The 12170-nt window shown below is 47.4% G+C and overlaps 1 protein-coding gene across 3 annotated transcripts in view; it reads right to left on the bottom strand.

Moving 5' to 3' along the window:
- Nucleotides 1–10918, bottom strand: part of LOC110559605 (aldehyde oxidase 4) — a 50531-nt gene extending 39613 nt beyond the window's left edge. Inside the window, exons 1-4 of one of the 3 annotated variants that reach the window (XM_060368396.1) lie at nucleotides 10861–10918; nucleotides 4626–4656; nucleotides 1994–2119; nucleotides 570–678 (exon numbers count right to left, since the gene is read on the bottom strand). In XM_060368396.1, the coding sequence (XP_060224379.1) occupies nucleotides 570–678; nucleotides 1994–2119; nucleotides 4626–4656; nucleotides 10861–10918 (324 nt within the window). Of the gene's footprint in view, nucleotides 1–569; nucleotides 679–1993; nucleotides 2120–4625; nucleotides 4657–7840; nucleotides 7902–10860 lie in introns of all 3 variants that reach the window. The other 2 variants (XM_021655106.2, XM_021655105.2) reach the window with 2 other exon arrangements.
- Between the last annotated feature and the right edge of the window lie 1252 nt (nucleotides 10919–12170).

Here is a 12170-nt window from a genome sequence, read left to right as displayed (position 1 = left end):
GGTCTCTTGTGTTAAGATGTCTTACAATCAATGACAGCATCTCTTTTTTTTGGATTTTCTTATTTTTATTTTTTTTCATCAATTACACTTTATTCATTCTGCATCCCCCCATAAGCCCCTCCCTCCTCCCCTCCCAATCCCACCCTCCCTCCTCCCTCTGCTTGCATGCCACTCCCCAAGTCCACTAATAGGGGAGGTTCTCCTCTCCTTTCTGATCTTAGTCTGTCAGTTCACATCAAAAGTGGCTGCATTGTCCTCTACTATGGCCTGGTAAGGCTGCTCCCCCCCAGAGGGAGGTGATCAAAGAGCAGGCCAATCAGATTATGTCAGAGGCAGTCCCTCTTCACATTACTATGTAACCCAATTGGACTCTGAACTGCCCTGAGCTACATCTGTGCAGGGTTCTTGAGAAAATCTCTGAAAAAGATTCCTGGCTACGAAGCACAGCACTTTACAAAACAAGAACGTAAAAGCATGAAGAATTTTAAGCTTGGAGACCTCAGGAGAACACACCAGACTAGGGACCATGCCCGTGCCAGCATCTGGGCCCCATCCCATCACGGTCTTACCTGCACAGGGTGAATCCTCTTCTTGATGCTTCCCACACCTTCCACCGTGGTAATGGCTACCCCTTGGAGAGAGCAGATGGGTACCAGGCATGCCATTGCTGGGTAGTGGCTGTGATGGGCTTATGTAAGGAGAGCACACTGAAATCACAGGGAATGGGTGACAAAACTTGGTGAGTTATTTCAGTCCAGGAGAATGACAAGACTGTATTTCCCCAAACAGAGAGAAGATAACCTATAAAACTGTGGACTTCTGGACATACCTAAGAACGAACTTGCATATGACAAGTGGAGGAAGCAAGGGGGGGGCACTTACATGTTGGAGTCCTAAGTGACCTTTCTTCACCTTTTCCTTATTTTACTTTTTACTTCTTTTAGGGAAAGTAAGGAAGTGTTCTCTTTGGAGAATAAATGTCCCCCAAAGGCTTCAACCCTACATGAAGAATGACAGGCAACTGAGAAAGGCTGAAAGAGGGAGAAATAGTCTTCCCCAGGCAAAAGCAGACCAGTTAGTTATCCAATACCCAATGGTCAGGCCTGAAAACATACATAAAAGTAACATTACACAGACTTAACAGGATATGCCTCTTGCCTTTCTTCCTTTTTGTTTTAGTGTTGTGTGTGTGTGTGTGTGAGAGAGAGAGAAGAGAGAGAGAGAGAGAGAGAGAGAGAGAGAGAGAGAGAGAGAGAGAATATACATGCATATAACAATAATTAATGAAAAAAGACACAACAGCAATAAGAGAGGCCATAAATTTAAAAGCAAGCAAAAAAGAACATATGGGAGGCTTTGGAGGGGGAAAAGGTAAGGATAAAATGGTGTAATTATAATCTCAAATAAAATAAAAAAAATGTCCCCCATAGACTCAGGCTTTGAGCATTTGCCCCCAGCTGCCTGTGCCACTTTGTGGGGTTATGTATGGAGCCCTTGGGTGATGGTGGCTGGGTGGTGGAAGTAGATGCAGGCAGTGTGCCTCTGAGAGTGACAGCCTGGCACCCAGAGTCGTCTGTGGCCTCTGCTTCTGAGCCATTGTGAAGGGAGCTTCGCCTCTTGTTCCCACCGCTGCAGATGGAGGTGCTGAGCTCACCTCCCTCACTCTGGGGGCTGAGGTTCCCTGGAACTCTGGGCCCAAATAAACATTTCTTTTTTCTTTAAGTTGTTCTTGACGTGTATCTTGGTCACAGTGAGGAAAGGTTCAAAAGCAAAGAAACAGAGAACAGATCCCAGAGAGCTCAGAACACAGGACAAAGTAAGTCCTGCTGGGCAGGACATTTGTGGAAAAGAGATGGAGGTGGGTGAGCATGTCAGAGACTCAGAGAAAGGAGGGAGAGATGCATAGTTACAGGGAAAGCAAAGCCTTCAGTGGGGAGGCTCCTTGTCCCTCCCAGATGTGCCCAGAGCATGGCCAGGCCTGTGTAAAGGATACTGGATCTTCTTGTTCTTGGGATCATATCTGGATATCATCACCGTGCAGGCACCGCAGCCTCCACTCCCACAGCTGTATTTAGTGCCTTTGAGATAGACTAGAAGGAGGAGGGTCAAGGAAAAGAGACTCAGGTTGTTTTTGTTGTTACTTCCTTGGACGCTGATAACAAACTGTGCTTTCTGGATTCCCGGTCACAGCGTCTTGCTGAAAGGGTTGGTTCTAGTTGCTGCTTTCATCTGGGATCATTGATGAAAGCCGAGGAGGGACCATTCGAGAGCCAGCTTTCTGAAAACTGAGTCCCGGGGCAGTTCTGAACACGAGAATTTCCAGTTCAGTTAGAAAGATGAGGAGATGGTAGTTGATGGGTTAACACAGGAGAGTGCTCAACTCCCGAAGCCTTGGGTTCAGCACTAAATAGTCAAAAAGAACTAGCAGGTGCTGGCTATTGTGGCTTATACTTTATTATTAGGATTTGGGAGTCTGAGGCAGGAGGATTGCTGGGAATTTGATAACAACCTGGTTAACACAGGGAAATGTAGGGTAGCCTGGACTACACGGAGAGACTGTTTCACAAGCTCAAAGCCAAGAAAGGTGGTGGCATGGCATTCCTAGAGGGTACAAAGCAGTGTCTTGCAGTGGAAGCACGAATATCTCTGCAGGCAATCATGTGAACCCTCTTCCTCAGGAAGACACATAGATTGCATGAGCCTCCTGTCAGCCCCCTAGCAGCTGCACCCAAGCCCAATGTGGAAAAAAGCTCATGGGCTTCTGTCGAACTCAGAACTGTGGGCAATGGAACACGAAACCATGAACTGTCACACCTGTGGATGCGACAGAAGGCGGTTTGTGTAAATTCAGAAAAGTCCCTCTGGGATGCTTAATTTCCTCTGGTACAGGAATACATACCTTTTACTTTCTTCTGGAATTAGAGTGCTGGGGATACAGCACCGCAGAGGAGCGTTGGCCTGACATGTGGGCATCCCTGGGCTCCACCCCCAGTTCAACAAATAATAATAAGCCAGGGCCACCTCAATCACTATGGAAGGTGCTTGCACATTTTCTCAAAGAGAGAACAAAGGCCGTAGGCAAACCCTCAGTTTTAGGTCCATCCAGGAATCTACCTGAGTTGGCTTGGGGAGCGTTTCTGGGTGCAGTTGAAAGGATTTCCTGGGTGGAGCCCATAACTGGTGTTGGTCGGAGGGTAAGAGTCATTTTCTTCCTGTAAATTGCTGCCCTGAGCAGGTGCTGCAGTCAGGGTACTTTTATCTTTGGGAATAACTAGCTGAGGAGCTCTTTGCAGCTTTCCCCAGGAGGCTTTGCACACCCAACTCTGTTCTTTCATTCTGAGTCAATTACTGCAGCTCAGGTCTTACTCAGGTCTTACTTCCCTAGAGGAAGAGGGATGAGGGTGATGTGGGTCAGGCCTTACTTAAAGCACTCCACTGAGTAGGGCACAAAAGGTAGGGAGTCGTTTGTTTCTGCTTCGGGAGTCTGAAAAATTTCAAGTCAAGAAATCCAAGTGCTCCCCAGCTCAAAGATGGGTTTGAGTCTTCCCTTGGTCAGGAGAGAGAGCTGCGCTGTGCACTTTAAAGCTGTGCCAAAAGAGATGCGGACATCTGATTCCTCTAACCTCTTTGTCCTTTGGATATCTATGAGCTAGTTTTAAGACTTCTTGTCTGCTCTCACAGAAAGCCCTGGTTGCTTCCTTCTACAGTCTATTGGCTCATCTTGGAGCTCATTATTATTATTATTATTACTACTGCTATTATTATTATTGTCTTTTTGTTTTTTTCCAGTGCTGGGAATCAAACCTGGGGCCTTGCACATGCCAGGCAAGTGCTCTACTACTGAGCTAGAGACCTAGCCCTTTTGGGGCTCATTATTACAGTGTAGCCAGATAAATACAGGAGGCTCAGTCAAATCTGAACTTGGGACAAACAGCTGATGATGGTGTAGGATGAGTGTGCTCTGGGTAACCTCAGAGTTAACTAGCTATGCTTTATTTTTATAAGTGCTAAGTACAGAAAGCAGATCAGGCTGAGCAGAGACAGACGAGTTGCAAATTTGTTTTTCGGTCCTTTGCATTGAAGAGTTTTCTCACTGCCCACAAAGCGGACAGCCCTGCCGTGTACTCAGAAGCTGACTTGGACTAAATGGGCAGACAGCACGTGCAGGAAACACACCACCAGAGCCACAACGGTCCTTTTATTTAAGATTCTCATCGCTTATCTAGTCTTCATTTTCTGTCACAGCTCTCCATTCTCACCTTCAGCTCTTTACATATGCCAGCAAAAACCTTACTTCTTTCTCCAAACACTGCCTCTGTCCCTGTGCTGCTGACTGGAACACCTTGGCTCCAACATGTCAATTTTTGCTGAAAAATTGTACTCAACCCTCATTTCATCTCATCCCTCCATCTGTCTCCATGTCTGGCTGGGTATCCTTCCCTGATCTCCACAGCATGGCTTCTATCACTTTCTCTTGTGCTTGTTGCGCAGTCTCCTTTACTGTGAAGGAAGTGCTTATCCAGCTTCTGAATACTTAGTGCTTGATCAAATTTGTTATTGGGATAAATACAAACCTTGGTTTTTGTTTCTTTGTTCTTAAGATAGGCTATCCTGATACCAGAAGCAGTGGAAGAGAGGGAACAGGATGGGAGCCTACTATAGAGGGTCCTCTGAAAGGATCCACCCAACAGGAGATAGAAGCAGATGCTGAGACTCACTAGCCAAACTTCGGGCAGAGCACAGGGAGTCTTATGGAAGAAGAGAGGGATATGGAAGGGGACAGGATCCCCACAAGGAGACCAACAAAGCTGAAGGATCTGAGCCAAGGGAGTCCTGCAGAGACTGATGCACCAACAGAGGACCATACATGGAGAGGATTAAGAGCCCCTGCTTAGATGAGGCCTATTGGCAGCTCAGTCTCCATGTGGATCTCTGAGGGAGGGGATCAGGGGCTGCTTCTATCATGAACTCCATTGCCTGCTCTTTGATCACTCGCCCCTGATGATGCAGCATTGCCAGGCCACGGAGGAAGAAGATCCAAGCAGTCCTCATGAGACTCAACAAGCTATTGGCCCATGGCAATGATGGAGAACTCTCTCTTTCAGTGGACTAGGGGAAGGGACTAGGGAGAAGAGAGGGAGGGTGGAACTGGGGGGAGTTGAAGGAGGGAGCTTTAATTGGAATATATAATGAATAAATTGTGAAGAAAAAATAAAAATTAAAATAAAAAAAAGTAGGCTATCCTGTGGTCCAGGCTGGTCACCAATTCACTAGGTAGTTGAACTTCTGATTCTCCTGCCTCTATCTTTAGAGTGATGGCTATTATGCTGTGCACACTTGGCTTATGTGATGTCAGGGATTGAACCCAGGGCATCTCGAATGCTAGGCGAGTAGTCTACTAACTATTCCCAGCCTCCTGAACGAGAAAGAATTGTTTTGACAATTACAGGACTGGGCGCTGGGTACGTGAAAGACCAGTGTTTGGGAATGCTCCTGAGAGATCCACTTCTGAGGTCTTATCCCAGAGCTAAGATATCACAGAGATCAACTCACGCTACTATTAACTCATTCTGCCTCAGCAGATACAGGCAGGCCAGTGGGGGATGGGCGCAGTGACACAGTGGGAGACTAAGGCCTCCAAGGCTGGCTCCTGACTTTGTACAAGGGAGGTGAACATCTTCATTACATGTCCCAATCCGGGCATGATAGCAATCTGGGCATGATACCCAAGCCAGGGCTCAAGTCCACAGTAGATTGGGGGCTTTGTGGGGGCTTACATTTCTGCAATATGAAAGGCAGAATATAAGGAATAATATACAGTATAAAGTTAGGGTCAGGGCCTGGGGAGGGCGGTAGGAGTTCCGTGAACGTGCTATAGGTTGGCACCGTCTCTTGCAGAGCCAAACAGTCACTCCTTCCCATAGCCATCCACCAGAACCACCCACCAAGGGAGAGATGAAAGTAACACACTCACCCTATTATAGAACTCTTGACTCTAACCAGAAGCTGGGGCCTACAACTCCAGAGAGCCGCATTTGTCCAGAACCGCATAATGATATTAGTCACCAACAACAATGAGCAGAGGACGTGCTAGGAAGCTGGGGGTGAGGTATTTCGTCTAGTGTTGGTTCCGGCCATGTTTCCCCGAGAATCGGCATGTTCAGCATTTGCTTCATTTTAGGGAGTCTAGAAAAGTCATGGCAGAATGTACGAGGGCCTTAGAGCTGATTTTGAAAGGGAAGGCAGTGATAGGGTTTGCTGGCCAATGGTGAGCTTTCGCAGTGGGGCCTAGGGGAGAGAGTGGGACCAGGAGGAAGATGCAGGCTGTTTGGACGGTGAGTGGACTAGGAACATTAGGTCTTCTCCAGAGAGGGCTGAAAGATGATGACACAGGAAGGCAGACTGTAAGGCGTATGTAGCGGGAGGGAGTCTGGAGAGAGAAATCAGGCTATTTCTAGAACACGCTTGTCAAGGTAAGACTCAGGGAGTGATGAAGTGTTATTTTAGAAGTGTTAATTGGGAGGTGGAGAGATAGACAGAGACAGGATAGCATTAGCATGTTCACCGCTGGATCCCCCGTGCCTGGCGACAGGGCTCAGCGTGTGTGTGCCCACTAGGCGTCTAACCTCAGTGTCATTCCTCAGGTACAGGTAACTATTTTTTACTCTTTTACTTTTTAGAAAGAGTCGATCTCTCACTGGTCTGGTGTTGGACAAGCAGGCTAAGCTGGATAGTCAGCACGTGCCATCGATCTGCTTGTCTCTGCCACACCTGGCTTTTGAAATGCAGGTCTTGGGGTTCATGTCTTTGTGCTGGCAAGACAAATATTTTACTGACAGAGCTGTCTACCTACCCCCAGTGAGTGCGCATTTTTTATTAAAGAACTATAGTCTCTCGGGAAGTTACAGAACAGGACAGACGAGCCTGTATTTTCATCACCCAGCTCTCCATAGCTGATGACATCCACCCGGCTCTCATACGACACTACAACCCAACGTGGCTAGAGAGATGCTCCGAGGGTAAGGAGCCTGCCGCTGAGTCTGCAGCTGAGCTTGATGCCTAGAGCTCATGGGATAGAAGGAGACAACTGACTCCTCAGGTTGTGCTCTGTTCCTTCCTCCCCCCTCGTCAAATGCAAAAGTAAAAGACAAAACCCAGGAACTCAGCACTGGTGTTGCCTCGCTAACTAGCATATGGAACTTACGTGCATTTATCTCTCTGCCTGTGTGTGCAGTTCTGTGCAGGCTCGTACAGAGATTGTGTGACCTCGGGCACCATCAACTGGTTAGTGCTGATCTCTCAGCACGGCACTCAAACCCAAGTTTGCCTAGAGATGTTTACACTAACACTCCAAGTCTGAACCAATCATGGAATCTGCAGCTCAGCAGTCACGAGGTAGTTTCCAGAGTAAGTACTCACGGTCTAGTACAGGTTCTTTAAGTTTTGCTCAGGTGAAAAAAAAAATACAATAAGTAAAACACGAATCCATACAGCCAGTCTCTGAGATCCAGCCAGACTCTGTCAGTGGAATACAGAGTCATTTCCCCAGAGTGAACAAAGGGGATTTTTCCTTCATTCTTTAAAAAAGTTATTTTAATTTGTTTGTATGTATCTACATGAATGTATGCTCTGTCTCTGACTGTCTGTCTGTACCTGCTGAGACCCAATGGGGACATCCGCTCCCCCTGGAGCTGGAGTTGTGAATTGCGGGCTGTCAGACGTGGCTGTTAGGAACTGAACTCCCTTCTTCTGGGATAGCAGTACCTGCTCTTCACCCCTGAGCCACCTCAGCAGCCCTTCTGAGAATTTTTAGCAGTTTGCTGCCATTACAGTCAAAGGATATGGATTCTCCTAAAGTAGGACAGTAGACTCTCTACAGGATCAGCATTCTTCGCTGTGACCTATATTGCGAAACAAGGGAACGGGTTAGAGGAAGGCACCATCGCCAGTTACGGCAATCCAATCCTTGTTTGGAGGACACGTTTACAATGTGGGTGGCTTTACAGAAATGGCTTAGTGATTCTTGGAACCAAAAGTTTGAAGAAACAGTGAAGCTTCATTTTAATGACTAAATTTTCTATCATTTATGACAAGCATACACCTGGAAAAGACTGGATGGGAGACACGGAGAAAGGACTAGGACAACTCATAGTTGTAGGAAGTTATAAACATGTCTTAGCAGAGAAGGTATTCCCAGACCAGGGTCTTTGCCTACCAACTCTATTGGTAGGTGAGGGAAAGCCAGGTTGGCCTTGTCACGGCTCCACCCTCACCTGAGTGCCAGGCGTACTTGGCCCATAGGAAAGGCAGCTTCCCCGAGGCCCTGGAGGAACCTAGCCAGCATCTTTGCTGGGGCAGCCAGGCAAGATGGGGAAAGCAAGTCAGAATGCAGCCGACCTGGAAAGCGGATCACGGCAGAACCCAGACACAGAGGGACACAGTCCTCCACCATGCTCTGTAGCCCCATCGCCCTTGAGCAGGGCAATTGAGCCACTGACTCCTTCACTCCTCGGCTCCCACTTCAAGGTCTCCTTGTCAAGTCTTTAGAAGACTCGGCAATGTAGAGATCAGCCCAACACCCGCATTCCCCCTCCCTCCCTTTCTCTCCCTGATGGGGGGGGGGCTAAAGGAAGAGGTGCTACAAAAGTGGAGAACCCCAGTCTCGTATTCTTTACTCCCCCAGCTGTGAGAACATTTTACAAGCCAGGAACACTGCCGGGGACAATAATGGGAAGCCCCGAGGCTCCTTCTTCCTGTTGCCCCCGCCCCAGGATCAAGGCTTGGATTTCCTGCTATGGCATTCCTGGTAAATGCTGTGCTTTCACTCTTCGTGTCCGTGGGCTTGCAATTGCCACACAGGGTTACTTCTGTCACTTTCAGTCATGCCTATCTCGGGTCCAAAGAGCACAAAGTATGACGGGGTTCCAAAAGAAGGGGGACACTTGACTTGGAGAGACTAAATCCTGCCAACTACAGATCTGAGGGTGAACAGCCAGCATTCCCAGCCATGAGACAAAGATCTCAGGAACTGTGTGAGAAATAAACCTCTTCTTATTAAGCACGTGAAAGGGAGAGTGAGGCCACAAATAAGCACCAACGTAGAAGTGAAAACAACACAGAGACAGAAGCCGGAGATAGCAAAACGCAGGGAGTCAGAATGTAGCAAGCACCTGTATGCCAGATATTGACAGTCAGATATTTTCATGGAGAAAGCACTGTGGGGAATGCCATCAGTACCGTGTTTTGGGGGAAACACCAGGCAGGCCCTACAGAAAAGCCCTGCTGTGATTTCACAGCCTCTCGCCAGCTCTGGAGAGGAGTCAGATGGAAGGACCTTCATGCAGTGTGTTTCAGATGGAGGGCTTGGGAGAACTGAAAGATGTCCGTGTCCCTATCACTGCGATAAGCCCGCCCTGGATAAGGACTCCCTGGAAAGCCAGGCACCGATGAGGCAAGTTTTCACACAGTGCGTGTGCAGGTCCAAGACCAGTGCTGAGTCACAGGCACAACTGCATCTCATGCCACTGTTTTCACAAATCTAGACTCCAGATGTTCAGGCACACACAAACACCACATCTGTCTCTAGGATACACCTGCATTTCTAAGTGGGCACGTGAGAAGCAGATGGGGGAGAAGCAGGTTTGAAACGGTCATGAAACCATAGAGGGGAGTCAAAAGATGATGACGACAAGAGCCCCAACCTGTGAAGCAGAGGCGGCTGGGCCTCAGTCAACTTGCACCCTGGGTCTAAGGAAAAGAAGCAATCATGACCACCACACTGTCTTCAGGGTTGTGCCGATTGCCTCCCCCCTTTGTCATTTTTGTGACTTGTCCTAGAAATACATAAGATGAAAGCACCTGCCCATCAGTTATCGAGACTGATGTTTGGGGAGCATATATATGAACATTTTAATATTAAACCGTTAAACAACATTAAAGGACAAATCAGCAAAGGCTGTTTCCCCACAGAACAGTCCTTGCCTTTGAAATCCTTAGACTGCCACTTAGCAATTACTGTTTTGAGGTCCTCCATTCTTTCAATTCATTCCAGGTTGCTACATCAGGCTCTCCTTCTGCTCCACTTTTTTCTTTTCTGCCCGTTCGCCTATCTGTCTTTCTCTGTCTCTCATCCTGTGTTTACAAGTTCACAGGGGTCTCAGAAATGACCTTTCCTTGACTATTTGGCTGGAAAAATTGCTAAGAATTTTTGCCTTTATTGAGGTTTTGTTTCTTTACAGCACCACTGAGGTATGGAAACAAGAGCCACACCAACTTACCAAGACAGTATTTACTTTGACTTGTTTCCTCTTGCTCATTGCCACACACAAGAAAATACAAATCCTGACCATAAAGCACTCTGAACTTCCCATGTACTTGGTGTGCTTCTGAAGAAGTTTGAGAACATCTTCTGGCCCTGTCCTCTGCAGAGAACACCCACCTCCTACACTTCCTGCTGAGGTTTCTGGGGTGATGAATTAGGCTGAGAGTCCTTTGCTATTGCTGTCCTCGGAGTCCTGCCTCTCTCCTGTTTAAAGGGCCTCGGTGTGACTCAGGTGGGTTCAGATCCAACAAACAGAAGGAATGTCTGCCGCTCACCCCTGCAGCGTGAAGCTGCCCTCTCAGAATTCACGGTTGTTCACGCGACGACAAATAAAACGTTCTCTTTCTTACTGATTCCAAGTGGGAATGAAAAGCAAGCAGACAGCCCACGCTTTCATAATTTGATGCCAAAGATGGAGATAATGATCCATGTTTAAGTTTGTGCCACTGCTAAAAAAGCTAAGGAGATGCACCACGGTGAACAACAACCCTGACTTTTACCGTCCGTTAATGAAAAGCCACATTAGTCATGCCAGGAACTTACCTTTCTTCCATTCACAAAAAATGTCAGCGTGTCAGAATTGGAAACAGAAGGCATCGTGTCAGCGGAAAGCAGAGAACAGGAAAACGAAACAAGTGCCCCACTGGCAATGTATCTACTTATCTGTCTATACACAGGTGTACACCAGATCAGTAACTTGGGTGCCTACAGGTCTCTGGGAAGCCAGAGCTGGTGGCACAGTCCAACACTGTGATTTATAGTCATGCTGTCAGCCCTGCCCACAGGCTTGGCAGTACCTGGTTCTCTTTCTGGCACGGATGATCAAGAACTCACATGGCCTTTTGAAGTCTCAAACTGGTTTCTCTGTGTTCCGTTTAGACTCAGGGGCTAGCATATGAAAAGCGAGTTTCAAATGGACGATTATGATTACGCTTTGAAACGAGCCAGCCTGTAGGTCAATACCTTGCTGTCCACGCTGGTGAGACTGATCCCTGATCCCTTCTCCACTTTTTCTTGTGTTTAACTGCAAAGGGAGATTCTCTCATGAACGTCATGAAACACTTCAAATGCATCTTGGATTTATTTTTGATTCATTTCATGCATGTGGATATTTTGTGTGTATGTGTGTCTGTGTACCACAGGTATGTCTGGTATCCACGGAGGCCAGAGAGGGCATTACAGACAGTTGTGAGCCAACGTGTGGGTGCTGGGAATCAAATCTGGTCCTCTGGAAGAGCAGCCAGTGCTCGTAACCACTGAGCCATCTCTTCAGAGCCCACAACTGTGTCTTTGAAGCTTGATTATAACAACCTGCATGCACATTCTTTGTTCTTGATCTTTTCTGTACTTGTCCTGACCTCTCAAAATTTGAGGGTTTAAGACATCAGATTATTTTAAGACCCTCATGCTCGGCAATATCCTAGGTACAGACTTACTTGAAATCATTAACATTTATGCAGGTTTTCTGTGGGCTGGGGGCTGTTCTCGCAGGCTGGGAATTCTGGATCATCTCAGGAAAGAATCATTGTCATCACCACCACCATCATAATCATCATCATCACCACCATCACCACCACCATCATCATTATCACCCTCACCACCACCATCACATCATCATCACCACCATCATCACCACCATCACCACCATCTTCACCATCACCACCACCATCATCACCACCACCATCATCATCACCATCATATTCATCACCACCACCATTACTTTATAAAGTGAGACATCAAGGTTTTAAATGACTTGCCCAAAGAGCAGGGTTGCCATGGTGTCTGCAGCTTTAACTCAGGATGTAGTAGAAGCCTGGTGGGGCGTGAGGCCAAGCAGCAGTGGTGGTGA

This window comes from Meriones unguiculatus, chromosome 15 (genome assembly GCF_030254825.1).
Source record: "Meriones unguiculatus strain TT.TT164.6M chromosome 15, Bangor_MerUng_6.1, whole genome shotgun sequence".
In the NCBI taxonomy this organism is placed as follows: domain Eukaryota; kingdom Metazoa; phylum Chordata; class Mammalia; order Rodentia; family Muridae; genus Meriones; species Meriones unguiculatus.
This window is presented reverse-complemented; position numbering and strand designations above follow the sequence as displayed.